Consider the following 25,479-nt stretch of genomic DNA (forward strand, 5'->3'; position numbering starts at 1 on the left):
AAGAGTAATTTATTGTTTTATGCAGTGAAAATATTATACAGCAATTAATATGTAGAAGGAAGTCATTTATTCATTTATGGAGATGACGCAGGCCGTGGCTCCAGGAACAGAACATCTTTGTTACACAGCCAGATACATGTATGTCAGCCAGATAGGTATACAACTAATTAGTGAAATCACCTGTTTTGTGGACAAGAAGAACTAATACATTGAACATGTTGTTTTAATACGTTTAGCCTACACTGTATTTTCAAGTACCTTGCAAACCTTATAAATTTCTTTTGGCAAAAAATTAACTAGGTGAAGATCATCATGCTCAGAACATAGTGTTAGGGCCATGTACTCTGTTGACCAGATGTCCAGTATACCCTTGTCAGAATATTTGTTTGCACAGCAGTCACATGGTATGATCAGATTTTAATGTTGACTAAAAGTGTAATCCAATAATTTTTAAAATGCACTGCTTCCCAATTTAGCTTTTATATTGTGAAGAATGCAATGTATAAGAGACAAGGCATTAAACCAGCTTTGGCAAAGAGTTGTGCATGAAGTCACATGTCTGAGTGTACTAGTTGTCCTTAGTGACACATTTTAGTTTTCTGCTGTGTTTTGGTAAATGTCCTAATGTTGAAACAGTAACCTCAGATACAGCTCCTCATCAGAATGCCAAGCAGAGAAGAAGAAAAGTAGCTGATTTGTCATGCTGCTATTGATTGCACTCGTTGAACTATTGGCTTAGTTCATTTAAACCTCTTACCAAACTATGTGGTAAAGTGTAGGTTTATGAGTTCATCCACATCTAGCTCAAAGGTTGTTAAATTAACATGATAATATCACTTTCACAACCAGACTAATAGGCAAAAGCAAAGCCTGTTTTATGCTTTAGCAGATAGTAGTTAGGATGCTTGTATATACAAGAGTGTAATAACCAGGGAATCTTCAGATTATTCCCCCCCTCCTAAGTTGTATGCAGCAGACCGGCCTGACCCAGGGTTATAGAGTGCATCAAGGTTTTCTGAACCTGTCACTCTTTTAAGTTCCCAACAAAACACTCTCTACAGACAATACATGCAATATATTTTAAATTTTAAATAATGACTTGTATGACCAAAACAATTTCTGTAATCTTTACAGAAAAATTTGACAAACATTACCCACATTAAAAAATATATATATTACAATAACATTACAATGCATTCTTTGCACAGTTGATTAGTATTTTTTTAAGATTTTAACTAAAATTCGCTTCTTCTTTTTTTTTTTTTTTTTAAATGTGTGATTGATTTTCAGGTTTGACAAGGCAGACTGATTTTTAAAAGTGACAAGTATGAATACAAGCTATAGAATAGTGCAGTTTATTTTTATATATTGTAATGTAGAGTAGTGTAGTGTATAAATTTAAAAGTAGAACATAGAAGCTACATTAATGAATATGCAGTTAGTACTGCACATGCTTCTGACATGATCTGGCCAAGTTTACCACACTGCAAATATTTATTGGTGATTCCCTAATACACAATCAACATAAGAGAATGAGGGAAATCAACAAAACACAAAAAAATAAAAAGAAATTATCATAATTTAAAATATACTGAAATGTAGGATTGAAACTCATAAAAGAGCTCTTTAAAGTTTTTCCTGTGCACTATTCAAGCAAGATGCAAAGGGAACGATAACCTGGAGTATTTTTCTATTATTTTTCAAGATTTGATATGTGATTTATAGCCTGTGTATTACATAAATGGCTGACATATAATGCACTAAAATTAATTTATTACAGCCTGTAAGTGTATCTGTAGGTGAGCTAAAAAAAAGTTTGGAGAACCTAGCAGCCATTGTCCTATTATCTTGCGGAATGTATGTGTATGTGTGCATGTAAGATATGTACTCTCAGTAATCCAGACCTTCTGACGTTATTTTACGTATGTGTACACTTAAGTATGTGTTTGTCTCAATCATTATTGCTTACTGCAAATCTGCAAATTCAGACAGATCAATTATTGGGTTGATGAGGAAAAGGAAAGGGCCAGTTATAAGCAATTCCTTCACTAAACAGGCTTAAAAGGCAACAGAATTCCATAGACAGATTGCTCAGGGTGATGTATCTAGCCACCTATATATATATACACACACACACACACACACACACACACACACACACACACACACACACACACACACACTCAAAAGTGAGTACACGCCTCTAATTTCAGCACACATTTTTGTATATCTTCTCAAAGGACAATACTATAGGAATGAAACTTGGATATATGTTAGAGTATGTGCAGCTTATATAGATTTAATGTCTTATGAAAATAAAAAAAGGGAGTACATCCTAAGTGATAACAGCTGTACATCTTGAACCATGTCATGCAAAGTCACATGTCCTATTCATCATGCTCATGTGTTTGTCAGTGGCCAAGTACAGTATGTCTCCAGACCTGAAACTTTCACTCATGTATAAAAAAAGAACTCAAGGGAGTGGGACTAAATGGCTGCGTAGTCTTAAGAAAAACACTTACGGTTAAAGCTGTTCAGGAAAAGGGGCTTTAAATAGCTAGGGAGTATAAAGAATAGATTTTGGATCATTTTAAGAAGATCATGTCTGATGAGTACAGATTTCCCCTGTTCCAGAGTAATGGGAGCATCAGGGTAAAAAAAAAAAGGTGGAGGAAGTGCACCCAACATGCCTAATGTTACCTGAATGTACTGAATAAACATGTTATTCCATGTCTATTTTTCCCCCTGATGGCACAGGCATAATCCAAGATGTAGATGGCAGGACTCATCTGACGGAGGATGCTTCATTGAGCTTGAGTCATAATTTTTACACATGGATTGGCCACCACAGAGTCCAGACCTTAACCCCATTGAGAACTTTTGGGATGCTGTGACATAGCAAAAAGACAGTGGGGCAGACAGTGTATACACACACACACACACACACACACACACACACACACACACACACACACACACACACATATTTAATATATACAATGATCACCCATAATATTGAAACCATTAACATATATTGATTAAACTTTCACTTTCAAATATTAAACTTATTGGCTTGTATTTAAATATGCACACATCTATTTTTACATATTTTTTACAGGAAGCACTAGTTGCTAGAATGATCCTGATTGTGATGTAATAAATAGTGGATTTAACAGTGCGTTTGCATAAATACAGTTATATTTATCATATATCCTTGTGCTACTGTATATATGTCATTTGAATTGTATAATTGTATTTTTTTTTTTTCTGCTTAGGATGGTTTATACATGTTTTTGTTCATAACTTATATCTACTTTTGGTGTAACCGGCTTCCTTGCAGTTTCAAAATCAATAACATCACCTGGACATCCCACATGTGTCATGAAAAACAACAAATGTATTTTTGAGGCAATCTATTTTTGTGATAAACTCTTAAAAACAGGGTTATTTCAGGTTCCTTTAAGGTTAAGTTAAATAATTGGTTCTTAGCTTCTTCAAAAATAAAAATTTTGCATGGTTTCCTCCTGATAGGGATATGCCTTGTTGTAGGATTCTACAGTGGATTTTCCAAAGCATAATGATTTTAAAATAAAAAACTGGTATTCTCAAAAAGAAAATGTAGCCTCATGTAGCTTTTTTCATTTTGATATATCAATTTTACTAAAATTTAGTATGTAATATGTAAGTGTTTATTTTATGAATTTTTATATTATATAAATTTTACTAAAATAAAGTATGTACTATTTAAGTGTTTATTTGATTAATTTACCTTTTTTTTTTTTTTTTACTGTTCTTTACCACTGTTTATTTATTCTCAAATTACTTATTTTACTTAAGTGGAAATTCTGCCCTTAATTTAAGTATGTTTTTTTTTAATACCTGCAATACATTATCTCATAATGTGCATTTTCTGAGTAACTGTACAGAATGTGCCAATGGTTGTTCTCAAATTTTATAAAGTTTTAAAAAACCAGTACAATTCTTAATAGAATAAAATTTAGGTATCACATTATAGAATGATGTAATTTATCTGTTAATGTAAATCGGTACATTTTTTTAAACAATTAATTTGGTCAGTGTTTCAGATGTTTAACTACAACCTTTTATTTAGAATCTAATGTTCATAGGATCTATGTTCATAAGTGTCTAATATGTTTAAAGGTAATATGTATACGTTTGCATGTCAGTTTGACAGTGAACTCAGTGACTCTGTCAATCAGCAACAGCAAGCTTGAGTCATCAAACATGGTTCAGCATTCTGGTGCATGCACTCGTTCACTTTTCCAGTTTGAACCTTCAAAAAGGGTAAATCACAATGGTAACCTTATGGTATGGGCAAAGGTTGCTTTTAAACATTGAAGGTAAAAAAACTAAAAATAAAACTCTTTAATATGAAGAGCAACATTAGGATATTTTAATAGGAAGGTTTTAGCTCCAATAAAAAACTACAAAAAGCAAAGCAAAAAAAAACCAGACAATTATCAAATATATTGAACTGTACAAATTTTACCAAACCCAAGCACGACTTTAAATATTTATTTTTAAAAATAATTTATTACCAAATAAAACCCAAAATTTAAAGTCTTTAGATTGCTTTGATTTTTATCAACAGTCCAATATAGTTTACATCATACCTTAGCTTTGATAAAACACTGGGCTTGTTTTTCATTTAGAATGCTTGTTAGCTTTACCCGGTCAAAAGAAAATATACAGTACTGTGTAAAAGTCTTATGCACCATATTATATGCTGTACTAATTTTGTTATGTATGTTTATCATGTCTGCATAGTAACAGTATGTACAAAATCCTTCAGTATTTTCATATATAACTTAAACATTTATAAATAAATAACATTTCAGGAGAATATACGCATGGCTGTAAAGAAAAAAAATGGTACAAAACAGACCAGTTTTCAGATGGAAACAAAAAAAACTAATGTACGCTCTTGGGTTTTCATAAAAATAGAAAGGAGCTAGTTACCAGAAGAACTCATTCTCCAGCAAGCTCAGTAAAACCTAACAACTATTTACAAAAATATGGCATAAGCAAATAATGCTTTTGAAAACATTTCTGCATTAAAGGACCTTCTATAAAGAGCAATAAAAAGTAATAAAATAAATAGTCAATATTTGGAGTGAAAACTCATTGCTTAAAATCAGGAGTTTTAGACACAGATTTGTGCAGTTTTATAAGACAAAAAGCTGTTAGGTTTTACTGAGCATGCTGGAGAATATGAGTCCTTCTGGTAACTTTGTCGCACTCGCTCCTTTCTATTTTTATGCAAATCCCAGGAGCGTACATTAGGTTTTTTGTTTCCATCTGAAAACTGGTTTGTATACTGAATGATTTTGTACATAATTATGCAGACATGATAAACATATTTAACAAAATTGGTACAGCATATAATATGGTGCCTAAGGATTTTGCACAGTGCTATATATATGATAGAAAGACACTAAAACACCCAGTGCACAACAGCCCACAGAGCATAGGGAACTGCAGTGAAAAGATTGCAGGCCTCCGACCTGGCCTCCAAGCTCCTCAGATCCCAATCCAATAGAGCACCCACGAGATGCGCCAGACAAACAAATCCAATCCACGGAGGACCCAACCCATAACCTATAGCATTCTAATAATCTGCAATCAATGTTCTGAAGCCAGACACCATAGCACACCCCAGAGGCTTGCAGCGTGCTGGGGCCAGAGCCGCCCTGGTGGCACAATAAGAACCCACAACCAAGATGGTTTTAATGTTAATGATTTTGACATGAATCGTCAGTGTATATTATACATAAATCTTTATAATGTAAAGTTAAAAGTGAGAGGTAGATTGCTTGCATGCATCATTATTTGTCTTTTAGATTAATGTGTTTGCTTCATAGCCTTTTTAAGTAAAATAGCATAAACTGCTCCAAATATATAATTTTTTATAGGTTTGTAGTTAGGTATAAAACAATGAAGTTATGTCATTATTATTTTATCTTGGCTATTTGTAAAAAAATTAATTCAGTTAATGTTCTTAGATGACTATAATATAAAATTTGTATTTATATTTATATATCAGACATTCTCTGTTTAACATGTTCATACATGGTAGTGTGTATCCATACATACATATAATTGATACCTATACTTAGTGACCCTGTGTCAATCAGCAACAGCAAACTTGCGTCATGGTTCAGTACTCTTGTGCATGCACTCATTTACTTTATCGCAGGCTAAAAGCCCCTGAAGCTCTAATACTTAAACCTTCTAAGAGGTAACTAGTTTGCAACTTTACTATACAAATATTAGACTGTTGTGGATGAAATGAGATCAGCAGTTCTGAACCAACAACCATGCCATAATACTTTTTCTTAATTCTGCTAATTGATTTGAACTTTAACTAAAGCTCTTGTCTGCATCCAGCAATGCTCTGCGGTCATATGATTGGCTGGTTTAGCTGCACTAATAAGAATTATATCTCACAAGCCTTTATGTTACCTGGACTTATCCTCACAAAAGCAATACTTTTGTTTAAAAAAAAAAACCTGGGGTATGGAAGTCAATCATTCTGATGCAAGGCTTAATTAGTAAAGAAGGTATCATAGACACCTATAGTACACACTATTATGTAGACTATTAGTATGTACACTATTCAATATGATATCATCAGCAAAAAAGTTGAACAACAAGAGGCTAAATGTTTGTAGCGTTTAGAATTCATTTGGTTATCAGCACTGATTAGATTTTGGTATTGATCAAGGATCAAGATCATTGCAAGATCTAATGTCAATCTTGGTTTTTATTCATTCATTAATACATCAGTGAAAAATAAATGTTCACTTATAAGCCCTTAAAATATACTATGATTTAAGCATACACTCTGAACAAAATCTTAAGACCAGGGAAAATATTTCAAGTACTCACACTCGCACTGTTGTGGGTATATTTGGGCTATGGTCTTAAACTTTTTTGATGACCAGCCTGTTCTCATTATATCGCCTACTCTCATTTTTTTGGTTTCTTGCTCTTGTTACTTCTTTTGGCAAGTACTTTTTTACAGACTTTTTTTTTATTATTAATTTTCATTTGCGATACGATAATTCGGGTACACACAGATATTAATGCTACGAATACGAAAACAAAGATCGAAACTAAGAAAAATAACTGAATATGTCATTTCAAAAAAGGTTCTTCGTCTCTTTTGACAAAATGATAAGACATGCTTCTTGAGATTAGGATAGGATACTTTTCAGTTTCAATTTTGAAACTTCCAGAAATTGTATATATGTTTTATTAATGACTAGAGAGATTCTGGAAATTCCGCACCAAAATATAGGAATTCTCTCTCTCTCTTACACATACACACGCACGTAAAATAAGTAATGGCAGGTATATATTATGTTGGTCAATAAGGGTTAAGTTGGTTAAGAGGTTCAGACTCCTGTTATGTGCACCCTAGTTTGGGACAGTTCATTTGCGATGGTTAATTAGGATAGGATGCAAATTAAACTCTACATTTATGTGTACAATAACACTCACATACACACATACATGGACAGGTGATTACACAGGGGCACAGAGTAGACTATGACAAATATTTGCGCAAACCGATGGTTGCGTATTTACATAGCGAGGAGATAAGGTTGCGCTAATCGCAGGAGCCAAAGCGCATCAAGCGAACCGCGTCACCTTCCGTGTGTTTATTTATATAACAGAGGGCAAGGGCACTTCCTCAGTCCATGCGGGGTCATTCGGTGCCCGCAACGTAAAACCTTATATGAGTAGTTGGCTCGTGATCTCTCTCTACCTCTTTTTTTTTTTTTTTTTTTTGTCCATGCCCTGTTCCTGATTGGTCCCCAGCCTATCACTAACAAATACTACTAGTATATATAGATTGTAACCCGAGCCACGAATTTAAGACAAAAGCAGCTCAAGAAGAGCTTTACGCACGAAATAAAGTAAAGGAGGGAAAGCAGAGATGAGAGCACAGATTCAAAAGGCCCCAGCGCAGATCCTCGAGGTGCTGAAGAAGAAGAAGTCGGTCGGGCTGCAACACTGCAAGCCAACATCCTCGGTGTGTGTGCTGGACGCGAAGGATGCTGCTGCGCATTGCACAGAACACACTTTCCAGTCCATCCCAGGCCCAACCAACTGGCCCCTGCTGGGGAACCTCGTTGACATCCTGCGCAGAGGAGGCTTACAAAAACAACACCAGACACTGGTACCTATTATAATTTTAATAGTATTATTTTAATGTATTCATATTTTTATATAAATTTAAATATTTAAATTATTATAATAATAATTATTATTATGATAAATGTTTTACATTAGAGTTTTAAATAACTTTTATTATTTTTTTTATTTTGTATTTTTTTTTATACATGTTTAGGATATATAGTCGTTTTAATAAATAAAAATAAAATATGTGTTGTTATTTCTTTAACTACTTTAGATGGATTACCATAAGAAATTTGGCAAAATCTTTAAGATGAAAATAGGCTCGTTTGAATCAGTGAACATTGGCGCGCCTTGCTTGCTGGAAGCCTTGTACAGGAAGGAGGGAAGTTATCCGCAGAGACTGGAAATTAAACCATGGAAGGCATACAGAGACCTGCGGGATGAGGCTTATGGACTTCTCATCTTGTAAATATTTTTTTCCCTCAGTATTCTAATCCCCCATCCCACCAACTGATATGATTGTTGAACTGATAATAAAATTAACGAAGCAATTTGAGTAATTATTATGAAATCTATCTGCAGAGAAGGAAAGGACTGGCAGAGAGTCCGAAGCACATTTCAACAGAAACTCATGAAACCAACCGAGGTTGTGAAACTCGATGGGAAAATTAATGAGGTTGGTAGATGTACAGTATATGCGCGGAAAAGATATCCGTGGTCAACATTTTAAACTTTAATCAATTTTAAACCGTTCATCAATTATTAATATATTTGTTTTATTCTTTAAAGGTTTTGGCTGATTTCGTTAATAGGATTGGAGATGTTAATGTGAACGGGAAGATCAATGACTTGTATTTTGAACTCAACAAGTGGTCCTTTGAAAGTAAGTTTTTAATATTTCATATTTAACAAAAATATTTGTGACATATTTGCAGCTCATCATCCACTGCATGCTTGTTTGTTTTAACTAATACGTTTTAATTATCAATTACATGTCAAAATGATGTTATTATTAATTACATGAATACATATATATTAATATTAAGCCTTCCCCCTGTTCTAGCTATTTGTTACGTTCTCTATGACAAACGATTTGGGATTTTGCAAGAACACGCCAATGAGGAGGCGACTGACTTTATCACCGCGATAAAAACGGTATGCCGGTTATCTCATAAGTACAATGTAGTTTATCTGTACATTTCAGTAACACAAACACTGGGATAACCTTTTCCCAACGCTTGTTTGTCATGTGTGTAGTTTGCCAGTCAGTTACTCAGTTCAGTAGGGTTGCATTACATAAGTGGGTGTTACGTCACATTTTGTGTTTATGGGATCTGTAACATGACTCAGACGCAGTTTATCTTCTCTGTTCGACACCCCTATTGGTTTCTTGGTTATGGGTGTCATAGCTTAGTGTCTACAGTATGTGTGATGTGACTGTCCATTAAAATAATCCGGGATTATACTTGATCTGTGCCAGAATTCCTGTCATAACATGGTTACCCAATTTCATTTTCACTTGTGCAAATGTTTAACCTGTGCAATGTTCCTTGCTTTACAGATGATGAACATGTTTGGCAGAATGATGGTAACTCCGGTCAGTCTGCACAAAAGCCTGAACACAAAGACATGGCAAGAACACACAGCTGCTTGGGACCGTATTTTTAATATAGGTACAAATTCATTATTAATACAGCACATTTCCTGCCCGATGATAAGATATAAACTTAGTACTTTGCTTGTTGACCATATTAGTTCACACTTTGTTCTAGTTTTAGAGCTTGTGAGTGGGAGGGGACAGAGTCAGTTGTAGTAAACTGCATGACCTAAGTGGAGTGGGAATGCAGCAAATATTTGTAGTAGTGGGAGTAGGGAGCAGGCCAGGGAGACGGTGAGGGAATACTAAACTTGTATAACCATAGTACTGCTGCTGGGCTGAATTAATTATGCATATAATTTTAACATGGCCTATTTTTGGCAGTGATTATTGTTGTACTTCATGGTAAATTTGATTTATCAATTGATACAGTTAGACTGACAATTTTTTTTTTTTTAGCAAAAATCTACATTGACAAGAAGTTGAAGAGACACTCAAGTGGAGAAACTGATGGCTTCCTTAGTGATATCTACCATAACTGTCCCCTCACCAGAAAGGAGCTGTATGCAGCAATAACTGAGCTCCAAATTGGGGGTGTAGAGACAGTGAGTATGAGTATTATAAGACTTATGTTATGGCTCTTGCTGAAATTTTGATAAATTAATATAATTCTCTAAAAGGGTTGACCTTCAATAAAATGTTTATTTAATTTAAAACATAAATATTTAAATAAATTTAAGCTAAACTTTTATATGGAGGTTTTCTCACCCATATTTTATTGGCTCATAAATTTATAAGATTTGTAATTTATTAAACATACAAAAGATTATAATTGGCCAAATAATCTGATAGACCCGTTTAAGTTTTGTCTGCTTATTATTATTCACCTAAGTCCAATAAATGTATATGTTTTGAGCAGTTTATGCACTTTGTTGCATAAATGACACTGACTACATCGTTTATAATGACAATCTATTTTCTTTTGTCTATGCAGACTGCCAACAGTGCATTATGGGCTATTTTTAACCTCTCACGGAACCCCCATGCCCAGGACAAACTACTGAAGGAGATCAGAGAAGTAGTGCCCCCTGGACAGGTTCCATGTGCTGAGCATATAAAAAACATGCCATATCTCAAGGCATGTCTGAAGGAGTCTATGAGGTAGAACATGCTTTTTATTACTATCATCCTCATAACACAATGCTAGGACTTTTATACTAAACAAATTATCTGCAAAGTTTTAATCAGTGTGGAAATACTTGTCTGTAGTTTGGGGTAGTATAAAAAAATGTATGGCAAGAAAAGTAAAATAATGGCAATAAGAAAACAGGGAAAATGTATCTAATGGTTTTTGTTAAGAAAGAAAAAATCTTTATTGTAATTTTGTCCTATATGATTCATTATATAAAGCTTAACTAGATCTTCAATGTATGTCAACATTATTTTTAAACCCAACAAATTCTGCCATTTGTTTGCATGGTTGGCTGCTATGGTCCCAACTGTTTAGCTAAAAATTTTAGATTACAGTCTAATAACGGGCAAGATCAAAAGCCAGAGGGAAAAAACTTTGATGTCAGATTTACCTGAAAGTTTTAATGGTAAAACTAATCCCACCAGCATAATGCTTTGACAATCAAGTCATGAGACAAAACAAATGTTCTAATACATTAAGCAAGGATAATACTTCCACAAGGCTCTAGGAATGTTGGCATTTTGTGGGATTGACATGCTTTGATGTACTTATGATATACTTATGTATGGTTTTTTTTTTGTTCCATATGAACAGAGTTTCACCCTCCATCCCCTTTACAAGCCGAACTTTGGACAGAGATACTGTGCTTGGGGAATACAGTCTCCCTAAAGGGGTAAGAGCCTTATTGCTAATGTTAGTTTTGCACTGCCATCTACAGACTGATTTCTATCATTACAGTTACCCGTCATTTCTTTGTTATGGCTCATAGGAACGTGTTTATTTTAGTTTAATACAATATATCTATAAATATTTAATCAAACCCCTTTGGGACATTTGTCATATTAAAGTATTTGGTTCAATTGCAGACTGTTCTGATGATTAATAGCCAGGCACTGGGGTCTAATGAGGAGTATTTTGACAATGGGAAGCAGTTCATGCCAGAACGGTGGCTCGAGAATAAAAACTCCATCAACCCATTTGCCCATATACCTTTTGGCATCGGCAAGAGAATGTGCATTGGTCGTCGCCTGGCTGAGCTACAGATACAGCTCGCACTATGCTGGGTAAGATCACACTGTTGCAAATTTAGATATATTTTTAAAACATTTAAAAATTTTAATGTGCTAACATTTACTTTATTTCTTTTTACAGTTAATTCGTGATTATGAGATTGCAGCAACGGATAATAATCCAGTGGAGGCCATACATACAGGAACACTGGTGCCAAACCGAGAACTTCCTGTGGCTTTTATTCGTCGATAAGGATTTATCCATTGACAGAACTATATTCCTAGAAGAAATATAGATATACTTGCATTATTTTGAAAATGTATAATCAGGCAAAATCTTTTATGCATTTAACATTATGTGTTTTTACTTTTTCAAAATCATGTAGGAACAAAAAACTCCATGGCCTTTGGTGAGAAATATTCACAAGGCTTAGTTTTGCTGCTACTCTGCTGCTAATCTGATTATTATTATTTAAGATATACCTCAAATAATGATTTTTTTTAGTTTACATTGTAACTGATTAGGATATACATGAATGTACATACAGTATATAATATATTCCATGTTATATTGTACTCTAGTATAATAGTTTCACTTTAGATGGCTGAATTGAGTCATTACAAATCATAATGCTGATGATATTTTACGTTTAAATGAATTATTTTGTAAGCTGATATTTAAAATACCATATTATTTGTATTATATGTATGAATGTAGTGTACCACTAGAGTATGTATAAAATTGTGTAAACTATGTAAAACTTGGAGAGTCTGCAAATAATGGTCTTATACTGTATATGTTGTATATAGTCCTACTATTTCTATATAGCAATTACAATGCTAACAATATATTTTTTTAATGTATCTGTATGCATCTTTTGGAAAACAAATTAATAAATGAATCATTATATATAAAAATTGTTCTGACAAGTGGTGAGTATATAATTTACATTTTGCAAACATAAAAAAGAGAGAGTTGACCAGCTGACCCAGAATGCTACAATGTACATTTCAAGCCAGAATAAACTAGAGCACAGTGCAATCCCAAACACACACTCATGCACACACACTCCTACTCCAACTTCCTATAATATAGTTACATGCGTACGTATTACTCTGTAGCACACAGAATGAGATATGTTACTAATCTATTTAGCATGGAATGATATTATAGTATAATGCACATAGTAAAATTAACTTTAAAATACATTTGCTAAGAAATGTGAAAAGAAAATGGTGAGTATTAAGGACAAGAGTTCTGTCCATGAAGATAGTGAGCATTTTAACATAGAAGATGTATCTATAAACAGAAGATAAACACAGAGGACAATAGAAGTGCCTATGTACCTTCTTATGTTTGTGAGTCCTTCAACAATCCACAAAGACCATATGACATACTAATCTGTATAAATCATAACTTCCTGGCACCTTCTTATTGTGTTCCTGCCACACTGGAGCAATTTCTGAATAGCAGCAAACTTACAGTAATTATGAGAAATAGACACACTTTTGGAGTTGGCTATAAACGTTTTCAATGATGATTTTTGCCCTCCTACAACAGAAAAACAAAATGTTAGCCTTAGCAAATATGTGTTAGCTTTAACAAAAATATTCTCACCCTCCACACTCTTCATGACATCATGGCCGTGGAAGATGTTGATCTTCAGGACCATGGATAGCAACTGCCCCGCTCTACTAATGGGACTGTGACTGCTACTAAAACATTCACATTTAGGCATTTGCAGACACCCTTATTCAAAGCAACTTACATTTTTATCTCATTATACATCTGAGCAGTGCGCTCAAGGGCCCAACAGGGCCAACTTTGTGGTCGTAGGTTTGAACCTGGGACTTTCAAAACTGTAGACCAAGGCCTTAACCACTGAGCTACCCCCATACCTAACTTGCGCCTGAAGCAGTTTGTAATAATAAGGAATAGGATAAATAAATCAGCGCTAAAGAGACATATCAAAAAATTTGGAGACATGTTCTTACTTTCAAAAAAGTTCCTTTAGAAAATGTACATGGTTTCATGTCATTGCATTCAGGTCTCATGATATTACAGGCCAGATCAAAGCATCAATGAACAGTAAAAGGGTCCCTGGAAAAAGAAAGCCTGTTGCTTTTAGGTCCCCTGAGACCCATGTTTAAAGTTATACACCAGAAAAACATTGTAGGCTATTAACAACATACCTCAACCTGGAAGGCAATATTGTATAGAGAGTAAACAGTGTGACTTTATGATTGCTGGGACCTGCAATTTGGCCAGGATCTGACTGACAAACTATTATGGCTCATGACTAAAAAGAAAACAAGAAAATGCAGCATTCCCAAACCAGCCAGCTCCTATAACCATTAAAAAATCTCTTATAAAAGGACAGTACACTGAGTCTATTTGGTCAAAGCATCCCACCAAGCTTTTAGAAAAGGTTTCAATGTACAGTACTTCTGCAAAAGTCTTGAGCAAGTGCTCATTTCTATATTTTATTGTCAAAGAGCCAGACATTCATGTATTTTAAACACTTAAATGTCTCTCATTTTCAATCTAGTCCCTGTATCTAACCAATTTCAGAGGGATGTTTTTAAATCACACAGTAATGTATGAATCATTAAAGCATAAACAAACAATTTAAGGCATGAAACAGTGAGAAATCAGTGCAGATGATCACAGATGATCACAGATGATCACGCTGCTAATTAGTATACTGATGCAGAATACTGTGTGGTTGCAAAAGACAAGACAAGAAATTAGATTTCTGGTGAGGTTGGTTTTGATTTGGAATTTTTAACAATAGGCACAACCTGTCAAATTTGAGGTCTCAAGGGTAATTATTAAACATTTTAAATGTTGACAAGGGTAACAGGAAGTGTCCACAAAATAATCATTTTCATTCTAGTCACAGTTCTGAACACTGTGCCACAGTGACACAATGAGAAACGAAGAGAAAAATCTTTTAAGAAAGCACAGGGTGATGTGCAGTTATACTGTCTTGACTTTCTCCCTATGTGCTTTATTAAAGAAAGTCTAGATAGGGCATCTAGTTATGTGAAAATATAATAAATTAAGATTGGGTAATTCTTAAATCGTTTTAAAAGGCTGTAATTCATAATTTAGTCTTACATCGGTATTGACATTGTTTTCATATTTCACTTTGGGACACATAACTAATAAAAAAGCTGACTAAATAGATTTGCATCAACAGTTGACAGCCAATGGAGGCATACAAATGTTTAATAATTCAGAGCAACAAAATTGAGAATTTACACTTATTCTCTCATTGGGCAAATTTGTCATTCCTCAATAAATAACACCAAAAACATACAAGGATAAGCTGTTTATTTGTAAAAACACACTGGAGTTCAAGGACAATGTGTGTGCAGACGCTTTCTCAAATATGTGCTCTTCACTTACGGGAGGAGGGAGGGCTATCAGCTGACAATTCAATGTCATGATGTTCTGGTATTTCACAACGTTTGAACCCGTTGCTTTGAGAGAAAAATACACAAAAACATTGCCAATGATATAACATTAGCTACAGTAACTTTGGCCCTAGTTTCTCAACATTTCTTTGCCTTGGACACACACACGCGTGTCATTCACCTTAGAAATGTGTGTATTCTAAGTCAAAACAATCTGCAATAAGTAAACAGTGGCTTCCAATGCAATGAAAGTCAAATTACTATTTACTACATATTATAACTATCATACAATATTGTTATTTGATTTTGCCGCAATTAAAGCATTGCAGTTTTGTCTGTTTAATAAGTAAACAATATCTTTAGATTAATACCAATATTATTATACTCATTTAAAATGTCAGTAGGTTCATTAGTAATTGTAAGGTAGTCACTTTCATATGCACTAAATAAACCACATAATGTAATGTTTTAAATATTATTGCATTCGATTTATTTTTTTTTACTAGTAAAACTGGTTTCACAGCAGGACTCAAATGGCACATGCACTCTCTGACACAGTGGTCCTTTACAACCAAGCCTTAAAAAAAACTGAGCAGCCTATTGGGTGAGTGTTATGCAGCAACACAGTAATATTAGTAACATACATATTCAAGCATGAATATTACTCAACCATTTGAATAGCAGTAAATTGCTATGTGCAAACAAGAAAACCAGGATTGGGATAAAACAGCTGTGTGGCCACAAAAAAAAAAAACACTTTTGTGTAAGACCACTCAGATCACTTTAAAGGGATCATAAATTTTGGCCTATGGAACCATGCAAGATTCCTGTGGTCTGATTAGTCCTGATTTCCCGCCACTGCAGTGCGATGGGTGTGTCAGCATAAGAAGGGAAGTACATAAAGTGATGAACCCATCCTTCATTGGGTCTAGGCTTAGCAACATTGTTTGTGTAACATTTACATTTGGGCATTTGGCAGACGCTCTTATCCAGAGCGACTTACATTTTTATCTCATTATACATCTGAGCAGTTGAGGGTTAAGGGCCTTGCTCAAGGGCCCAACAGTGGCAACTTGGTGGTTGTGGGGTTTGAACCTGGGATCTTCCGAACCATAGTCCAATGCCTTAACCACTGAGCTACCCCTTGCCCACCAATAGATTTTTTCCCCTGATGACATATTCTATAATCTAAATACCAAGATTTATTTGAAATTAAATTGTGAAAAAATGAGTATGGCTGCATGAGGATTCATTTTGACATATGAATTGCCACAGTCAAAAATATTGGTTGCCAAAAAAATTATTAAAATTTTAGGTTGAAAGTGTACTAAAATATTCTACTCAAGTAAATTTACTATGACTTTGGTGAAATTTATTTAAGTAAAAGTAAAATTCTCAATCTCAATTTTAGAAAGGTAAAGTAAAAAGTAGCTCATTTAAAATTTACTTAAAGTAAAAGTTACATAGTTGTATTTTTAACAGAGAGGAGGGATTTTGATCTTTCCTGTATAGTGCAAAAAGGAGAAGGGGATATAAATTTCAAATGAGTTGTTTTTAATTTAAAGGAACACCTTTACAAATTAAAGTGCAATAAAACATGTAGACACAGGACATTTTTAAACAGAAGGGCTTTCAACTGGTTTTGCACCATGACAGTGTTTAAAAAACAACAACTATGAATTATGTGATCATGGTAAGGTGGACCATGATGTACCAGCTAAATAAATTAATTAATAAAATAAAACAAAATAAAATATTATACATACATACGTACATACATACATACATATGGTTAAAGAACAGTATAAAAGGAATAAAGTATCAAAAAATAACCAATTTAATTTTATTTGTATAGCGCTTTTAACAATTCAAAAGAATTATTAAACAATCCAACATGCATTTCAATGAGAGAAAAATTTAACATGATAAAAACTTTGTCATATAAATATTACATCACTAATTGACTAGCCCTATAACAATATGAATGAATGCAACCCAATTTTATTTATTTATTTATTTATTTATTTTATTAGTTTGAGGTCTTTTGGCAGCATTTGCAGGTTGTGGATCGCTACAGTTTAAACATTATGTATAAATGTATCAATGCTGTTCAAACTTTAACTTGTGAACTGGATGACATGCTTAAACCCCAAGGAGGATTACATAAAGATTTTGTAAATGACAAAATAATTAAGCTACTCATGCAGTATTATTCATAAGATGACTTGCTTATCAGTTATCAGCTTGCTATGAAGGAAACCAGTATTCATGGTGAGAGAGACCTTTGTCTAGGTTTTGGATGGTGACTCTGTAACTCTCTAACTACCCAATATTAAATCACTTTGTTAATAAACATTTGTCAATGTCCATGGATAGTGTACCAACGAGTGAAGACCTGAAAAAAAAAAGAGTTTGCCTGACCTCTGCTGGCAAAGAAAAGAAATGCCATATCGCTGTGATTCGTTCTGTGATTTTTTTGTGGCCGAGTTGCTATCGTTCTCAATCACTTCCACTTTGTTATAATAAAAACAATTGACTGTGCACTAATTATGAGTGAGGAAATTTCAAGATTTGACTTATTGCACAGTGCCATCTTATCACGGTACCACAGTGGAATTCACCAAGGTCATAAGTGACATTCTTTCACAAATGTTTGTAGAAGCGTTCTGCATGTCTAGGTGCTTGATTGTATGCACCTGTAAAGCATGGAAGTGATTGAAACACCTTAATTCAATGATTTGGATGGGTGAGTGAATACTTTTGGTGATATAGTGACTAAAGTATAACCAAGGCCCATGTCTTGCATGTTGCCTTCATGCACTTAGCAGTTATTGAGGCAGATGCTTAAATGAAGTGGTGTAAACTGTAAGGGCAGTTCTGAGTTCCAGCTGAGGAAATGCATGTGCAGTTTTTTCTAACAGATTAGAAAGCGACAACTGCATGACCAAAAAGCTATTATCTAAAAATTAGCCTACACAAATCTGCCATGCAAAGCAATACCAAGGTAATATCAGATTTCATGAGTTAGTTTAAGGAGAAACTGATGAAAATAATACTGCAAACCTTTTTAATAGTGTTACATGGTGCGGGATGTAAAAGTACTTAGTAGCAGGAAGTTGTGAGAGTGCTTATGATACGCACGGGAAGACCTTCCGGTTTGGAGATAGCGTGGGGTTATTAATGAACTCCAAAGGAAACAAAAGAAAATTGAAAACACAAAAAACAGAGCTCTGCACGAGACCGGATGGGTCTGTGGAAAATTGAAATTAAAAAACTATATCCTCTCGGGGCTTTCGCCTATACCGAGGATTTATGAGAGAGACTTTCTTTATTTGTGGTTCGCACTAAGAATTTAAACTAAGAGCGCACGCCGAACTGAGGCGTGTCGCGCGCGCTTTGTCTCGCGCTAGCGTCTTAGGGAGACAGAACCTGGGTCTTTGCCTTTCTCTTTTGTATTTTATGCGCTTTTATTTTGCCCTGATACATTACCGGTGCTTCCTAAATGATCACACGAAGTGCCGAAGTATCAGGACCCTTAAATAGACCAGGTGCGGCGTATCCAAGCTGATTGTCATGCGGTAGCGTTGCCTGGCAACCACGTGTCTACGTGGCCGCGCCCCTGCCTGTTCAGAACCCAGCGGGGCAGCAGCCCGCAGATCTGCCCGTTCCGAGCAGTGCAGAATAGGCTATTTTTGCGCGGCTCTGCCCCGCGTCGTTACAGATAAAATATATTTGTCATTTCTGTCCTTAAGATCAGATTTATTTCCAGCATTGGCGAAATATTTGTTTTTGTTTGTCAAATTTTAGTTCCTGAATTTCTGTATTTGTGTTTTATTTCTGCCATATTTGCCTACTCCACTCATGAGTTTCATAATGAGACAGTGAAAAATCATATATTATTTAGTGGCATGGAAAAGCTGCTGCATGGTAGTGGAAGATTGGGGATTTACAGTAATTTTATTTTTTAGTACATGACATGCTCGAATAGTTGCATTAAGCAAGGCAGAGCATAAAAAATATTTTACATACTTTTAATTTTACAGTATACAGGAAAATGTTTTATATCCCATTAAATGAATGACTGCTGTTAAACTAAATATGATATTCATTATAAATTTTCGCTGATTATAACCAAATTTTAAACTCTGGTGTTGGTGTTTCCACATGCAGCAGCATGGTGGTGTTTCATTAGCACTGTCACCTTGCACCTCCAGGGTTCGGTTCGATTCCTGACTCGTGACCTGTGTGCATGGAGTTTGCATGTTCCATGTGCTCGGTGGGTTTTCTCCGGGTACTCCAGTTTACTCCCATAGTCCAAAGACATGCAGATTAGGCTGGTTGGCATTCCCAAATTGCCCGTGTGTGTTTGCATGCCCTGCGATGGACTGGCAACATGTCCAGGGTGTACCCCACCTCGTGCCCCAAGTTCCCTGGGATAGGTTCCAGGCCGCCTGCGAGACAATCATCTACGTTCTACTTGCTTTTTATCCATTTTGCTTGGTCTGTAACACCATAGAAATAATACTCAAGGTAAAACATGTGACTTTGCTAGATTATTAACCTCCAGACAGGCAGACTAACTGTGGTGAGAGCTTCAACCTAAGGCACTCTATGTATTCAGAGTGCCTTTCTCTACATGAATAATTGTGCTTCAAAATATAGCACCAACATTTGTCAGATATGCTGAAGATAATACTTGGTTCTCAAGACTGATCACTAACAATGACAAATGGCAAAAAGTCAGTGCTATCAACCTAAAAATAATCTGAGTAGATCATGAGGCCTCCAGCAAATCTGTGAAAAAGTCATGACAGACGATTCAGCATTTTTATTATTAGAGTGATCTCTAAAGAGAGACCCAAGACACTTTATATGGAGACATCTAGGAAAATTTCGGAGGACTTCACTTGGGCTCTCTGCTCTAATATGATGATGCAGAGGAAAATGCACATCTTTACTACTGTCTTCTAACATGATTATAAACATTTATGCATCTGAAAGTATAATAGATACATTTACACTTTAAAAATATTCAATTCAATTTTATTTGTATAGCGTTTTTACCAATTGTCTTTGTTGCAAAGCAACTTTACACAATCAAAAAAATATACATAAACTGAATCTGGCACTACTTTAAATCTTTTGTTATATTGTGTATATTGGCCACATAGCTTAGGAATTCAAATTTATATACTAACACTATATACTAGATATACTGTAATACATGTAATATACACTGAATATACTTTAATTGTTATAACTTTTTAGAGCATTTCTATTAAAGCCATTTTTTGGTATTCACGGATACGTTCCCTTTCACTCTGGGAAACTGTATTAAATGTGTGTAAACATAACATCTGCATAGCATATTGTTTTAAGGGCTAAGATCAATAATGATCAATATAATTAAATTAATTAAATCCTTAAATGAAGATTTTGCTATAAAGTTGATAATATTTAAGGAGTAAAATAAATCCTTTTGAAATGTCACGTCACTTTATTATGTTGATTAGTTAATATTTTGTTACTTACATAATAGTCCTTCAAACTACTGCTGTTTTGTCTTAAGAGCATTTGTTGCATGATAGTGTTAATGTTGTCACTAACAGCACTAATAGTCACAAGAAAATATTTAAGCTCATGTCTAAGCCAGTTAAACTTTAACTACAACAATTTAAACTTTGACCATTTTATATGTTTTTTTATTGTCTTAACACATAGAGCCAGAAATGTATGAATACAGTGTACTCAAAGTAAAAATAATTCAGGTAAAAACAAACAAAGAAACTACCTATTAATTTTTTGTCTCTGAACTTTAATATCAGTATAAAAATAGTTCAGTTGCTGATCACATTTAATAGCACCTGATGAGATGGGATAGCTGAAATAAGGTAGGTAGATTATTGGCATTACAACTGTCCCCACTTCCCATACTAGTGTTGTAGTGATTGCATATGGGGACAAAATTAGGCTGAGACAAATGACTGTACAGTAAGGGCCAATATAGAGGAATGTATGAGACTAATGTGTAACAATGAATACTCAGTAGTCTCAGATAGTCACATGAAGCATCAAACACAGTGGGCACAGAAACACTAAAGTGATTGGCTCTGTCACAGCTCATGAATAGAGGGAGTGGTGGCACAGAATGAAAAGAGAGCATGGCACACCTTGCCAGCACCAAAAGGCCGAAACACAAAGCAAACAGCCAGCTTCCATCTGGTCATTTTCTCTGTCTTGTATCTGGATTGTACTCTGATTAGATGTGCATTTTAATGAATACATTTTCACATGTAGCTAAAATACATATCTGGACATACAAATTAAAACATGCTAATTATAATTCATTTATCAATATTATTTTAAATTTCAGTGTTATTTGTTTGTAAGTAGTTGTTTTATAAATAAGATGGTAGCTACATAAAAATGAGATTGTCAACTTCAAGAAGGTTTGGGATGTTCAAAAAGTAACTGTAGATGTGATCATTTGGGGCACACAATCTTTTGGCCATATAGTGTGTATGAATGAGTAAATGGATTAAAGATTAAAGGACTTTCTCCATTTTCAAAATCGTAACTCTGATCAGCCTGGCCATCCACCAAACTGCTGTACTCCTTGTGTGGGATTCTACGAGTGTAAAGCCCATCCTAATGTAAAGGGAGATAGCTGCCCTCTGATGAGAACTAGTTTCAAGCACAACCTTTGAGAACCCTCGTTCCTTACAAAAGTCCACAGCTACTTTACCCAGGCGTGACCCGACACCAACGTGTCGGCACTTAGAAGACACATTCATGCGGAAAAGTTCACCATACTTTCGCGCATTGTCATTTGGATTTTTTTTAGCCTCTACAGCCACCATTCCCACCACTAGGGGTCGCCCATTTACCTCAGCTTCTGCAACCCAGAAGCAGTTGTTTGGATTTTTAAGGTAGTAACCTGTAATGTCCTGCATGTCTGTGCGCAGCTTCAGTCGGACATATCCAGCATAGAACTCATAGCAGCAGCAGAACAACACGCCAATCCAGGATGCTCCAGCCAGCAGAGCCACACCAGCTGATCCTCCACTTAGTATATAGCCAGCAATACAGAAGCAGAGAGTCAGAGAAATGTGGACTGGCTGGGAAATGGCATGAATAAATGCAGGAAAAATGTGCTCCTGGATTCCATCTCGAAATATTGCTTTCACTGCTTCAAAGTCTGAGAGCCGGAATTTTCTAATTACAACATGCACTGCGATATCAGCATATGTAAAAAAAGAAGAAGAAGAAAATAAACACAAATGTCAAATTGTTTTTTATAGCTGCATTGTTTATACAATATCAATACAACATATCAATTTTGATAATTAACATGTACAGTGTACTTTTCCATGTTTTGTTACGTTACACCAATGTGATAGACAACACAAAGTGACACATAATTCTAACGTGAAAGGAAAATGATTAAAGTTTTTAAAAATCCCTTATTTTCTTTGAACATTTGAAAAGTGTAGCGTTTGTAATTGTAATTGTTTTAAAAATTGTATTTAGTCCCCCTGAGTAAATAGTTTTGTAGAACTACTTTTGAGTTGTCTCTCTACCAGCTCTGCACATATAGAGAGTGAAATTTTTGCACATTCTTCTTTGCAAAATAGCTCAAGCTCAGTAAGATTGGATGAAGAGCGTCTGTGAACAGCAAGTCTTGCCACAGATTCTCAATTGGATTCAGGTCTGGACTTTGACTGAGCCTTTCTATCACATGAATAGGCTTTGGCCTGTCAAAGCTCCCCGGCCTGTCAGTTTAGGTCGACGGCCATGTCTTGGTAGGTTTGCACTTGTGCCATACTCTTTTTATTTTGGGATGATGGATGCGGTTGTGCTATACTCTTTCCATTTGGAATGAAACACAGTATGCTGTGAAATGTTCCAAGCTGGGGATATTTTTCATAACCTAACCCTACTTTAAATTTTTCCACAACTTTATCCCTGACCTCTCTGGTGTGTTTCTTGGCTGTCAAAATGCTGTTTTTTTTTTACTAAGGTTCTCTAACAAACCTCTGAGGGCTTCAAAGAACAGCTGTATCTATGCTGAGAGTAAATTACACACAGGTGGACTCTAATTACTAATTAGGTGACTTCTGAAGGCAATTGATTTTAGCTAGTGGTCTTAGAGTAAAGGGAGCTGAATACAAATACACACATTAGATATTTATTTAAAAAGCATTTCAATTCTACTTTACAATTATGTGCAACTTTGTGTTGGGCTATCATATAAAGTCCAAATAAAATACCGTTTGGTTTGCACTTGTAACGTTACAAAATGTTAAAAAGTTCAGGATGTATGAATACTTTGATAGGGTACTAATCCATCACCTGGCACACACTACAGGCAATTTGGGAACCTAAATTAGCTTAATCTGCAAATCTTCGGACTGTGGGAGGCAGATATGGGAACACCAAATAATAACTTAGCATCCAAAACACTAATTATTAAATTTGTCAGTATAAACATGCAACACACATGTATTTAATGTGTTTCAGGATGGAGTTCTCTTTTAATGTAGTACAAGAGTGAAGTCGTGTACTGCTGTCCCACATGAACAGGTATAATGCATGTATTAATTTAAATTAGTAAATGTCTTAAACATTTAAAGATGGTTAAAATATATCAAAACTAAGGCTACATTTACACAGTTTAATTTATTCCAAGTGTTAATGTCAAACTTTCAGAACTTATATGAGTCAGAACTAGACTCATATAAACACTGATGGGTGTTAAATCAACACGCTATGTTTTATAATAGGGAATTTGCTGTGTATTAGGATTATACACAGTAACACAAACCTGCAACATGATCTACAGAAATATATAAATACATGATGTAATGCATAAAATCCTATACAACTAAACTCTCAGAAACATAGACACATACATAGCTCTACATGTATTGGTGAAGTGGTAGTATCAAGGGTAATGTGTTATGTCATTTGTGTATTTAGTGGTAATAAAGCTATAAAGTTATTTAAAAAAAAATCCACAGTAAGGATACAAAAAAGAAGAAAAAATTGATAGAAGAACCTCAGTGACAAGAAAAAGTACGGACAGTTTGGTTGTAAGAAAACTTTCTATTTTTGCATATAATAAGTTTAACAACACCGAAACTTACTTTTGGTGTACTTTTCTTACGTTTCCTTGTTATCGCGGTGCAGATTCGAACAGTCGAAAGTGCGAAGAGCAAAGACAGCAGAGATTATCAGTACCACCAAGCCAGTAAGGTTTACGTAGCAGGCATATGACGTCACTACGCACGGGGCGTTCCCGTAACAGCACCATCTTGGTTGGCAAATGAACAATTATGAACACTACATATTTGTGTGTGGCTTACCCTACTTGTGGGTATTGATGATTGTCTTCTGCACAACTGTTAGTGATGGAAAGTATGGATTATTTTAATAACTCATTTTTGAATCTCGTTAATCAAAATGATCATTAAATTTTATTGTGTGGAACAAACTAAGGTTTAAAGGTTCATTAAATGAACCTTTTTTTAAAGTCATTTAATTAATTTCAATTATTTTAATCAGTAATCAAATGTTACAATTTCAATAAACAGACCCCCAACACATCTACATACCCCAAATTTTAAATGTGGTTCCAGTCTACATCCACAAAATTTTGGATTATATTTCCATTATAGTTCCAGTAATGAAAATATTAAAATGCAGCTAAGGACATATGATAAATAGAATAAGCAGCTCATCCCTTATATCTTCTGATCCGAGTCATTTGTTCTTTTGTCACGTGACCATAGACACTATGCAATGAAATGATGAACGAACGACTTGGATTAGTAGACTAAGTTTTGTTTCCTGTGTAATGCATTGCATGACGTTTACGGGAGTAACGTCACATAAGAACAAACGACTTGGACTAGAAGGTACATAAGATGAACCGCTCATTTCCGTTTTTTGTACATAACCTACGGAGGTTTTGTGATGCTTTGCACATGCGCGCTCAGTAGAAAATTAACAAATCACTCTCTGAGACTACTCATTCTTTAATAACACATTGTTCCCCTTAATTGTAGTTGCGTGTACTGAAGTAGATCGAGGTT

The 25,479-nt window shown here is 34.8% G+C and overlaps 2 protein-coding genes across 2 annotated transcripts; one reads left to right on the plus strand and one right to left on the minus strand.

Annotated features, from left to right (window-relative positions):
- Nucleotides 1-7,890: 7,890 nt before the first annotated feature.
- On the plus strand, nt 7,891-12,861 carry LOC128526820 (1,25-dihydroxyvitamin D(3) 24-hydroxylase, mitochondrial). The gene is made up of 11 exons (XM_053498982.1): nt 7,891-8,206; nt 8,441-8,631; nt 8,749-8,842; nt 8,956-9,049; nt 9,230-9,321; nt 9,728-9,839; nt 10,223-10,368; nt 10,758-10,924; nt 11,550-11,628; nt 11,822-12,019; nt 12,108-12,861. Exons 1-11 carry the CDS (start codon nt 7,964-7,966, stop codon nt 12,216-12,218), a joined length of 1,527 nt encoding a protein of 508 aa, XP_053354957.1. The 5' UTR covers nt 7,891-7,963; the 3' UTR covers nt 12,219-12,861.
- A 7,590-nt stretch (nt 12,862-20,451) lies between these two features.
- nat8l2 (N-acetyltransferase 8-like 2) lies at nt 20,452-24,622 on the minus strand. The gene is made up of 2 exons (XM_053499101.1): nt 24,532-24,622; nt 20,452-22,616 (listed from the first exon to the last, which is right to left on the minus strand). Coding segments are annotated over exons 1-2 (687 nt in total). The 5' UTR covers nt 24,533-24,622; the 3' UTR covers nt 20,452-21,930.
- Between the last annotated feature and the right edge of the window lie 857 nt (nt 24,623-25,479).

Source organism: Clarias gariepinus, chromosome 6 (genome assembly GCF_024256425.1).
Source record: "Clarias gariepinus isolate MV-2021 ecotype Netherlands chromosome 6, CGAR_prim_01v2, whole genome shotgun sequence".
Taxonomy (NCBI): Eukaryota; Metazoa; Chordata; class Actinopteri; order Siluriformes; family Clariidae; genus Clarias; species Clarias gariepinus.

Bases quoted from the DNA above. Each gene is read 5' to 3' on its own strand.
- LOC128526820 (XM_053498982.1), top strand. From the start codon at position 7,964: ATGAGAGCACAGATTCAAAAGGCCCCAGCGCAGATCCTCGAGGTGCTG. The intron at 8,207-8,440 runs GTACCTATTATA...TAACTACTTTAG, and splicing joins AAAAACAACACCAGACACTG to ATGGATTACCATAAGAAATT. The intron at 9,050-9,229 runs GTAAGTTTTTAA...CCCCTGTTCTAG, and splicing joins CAACAAGTGGTCCTTTGAAA to CTATTTGTTACGTTCTCTAT.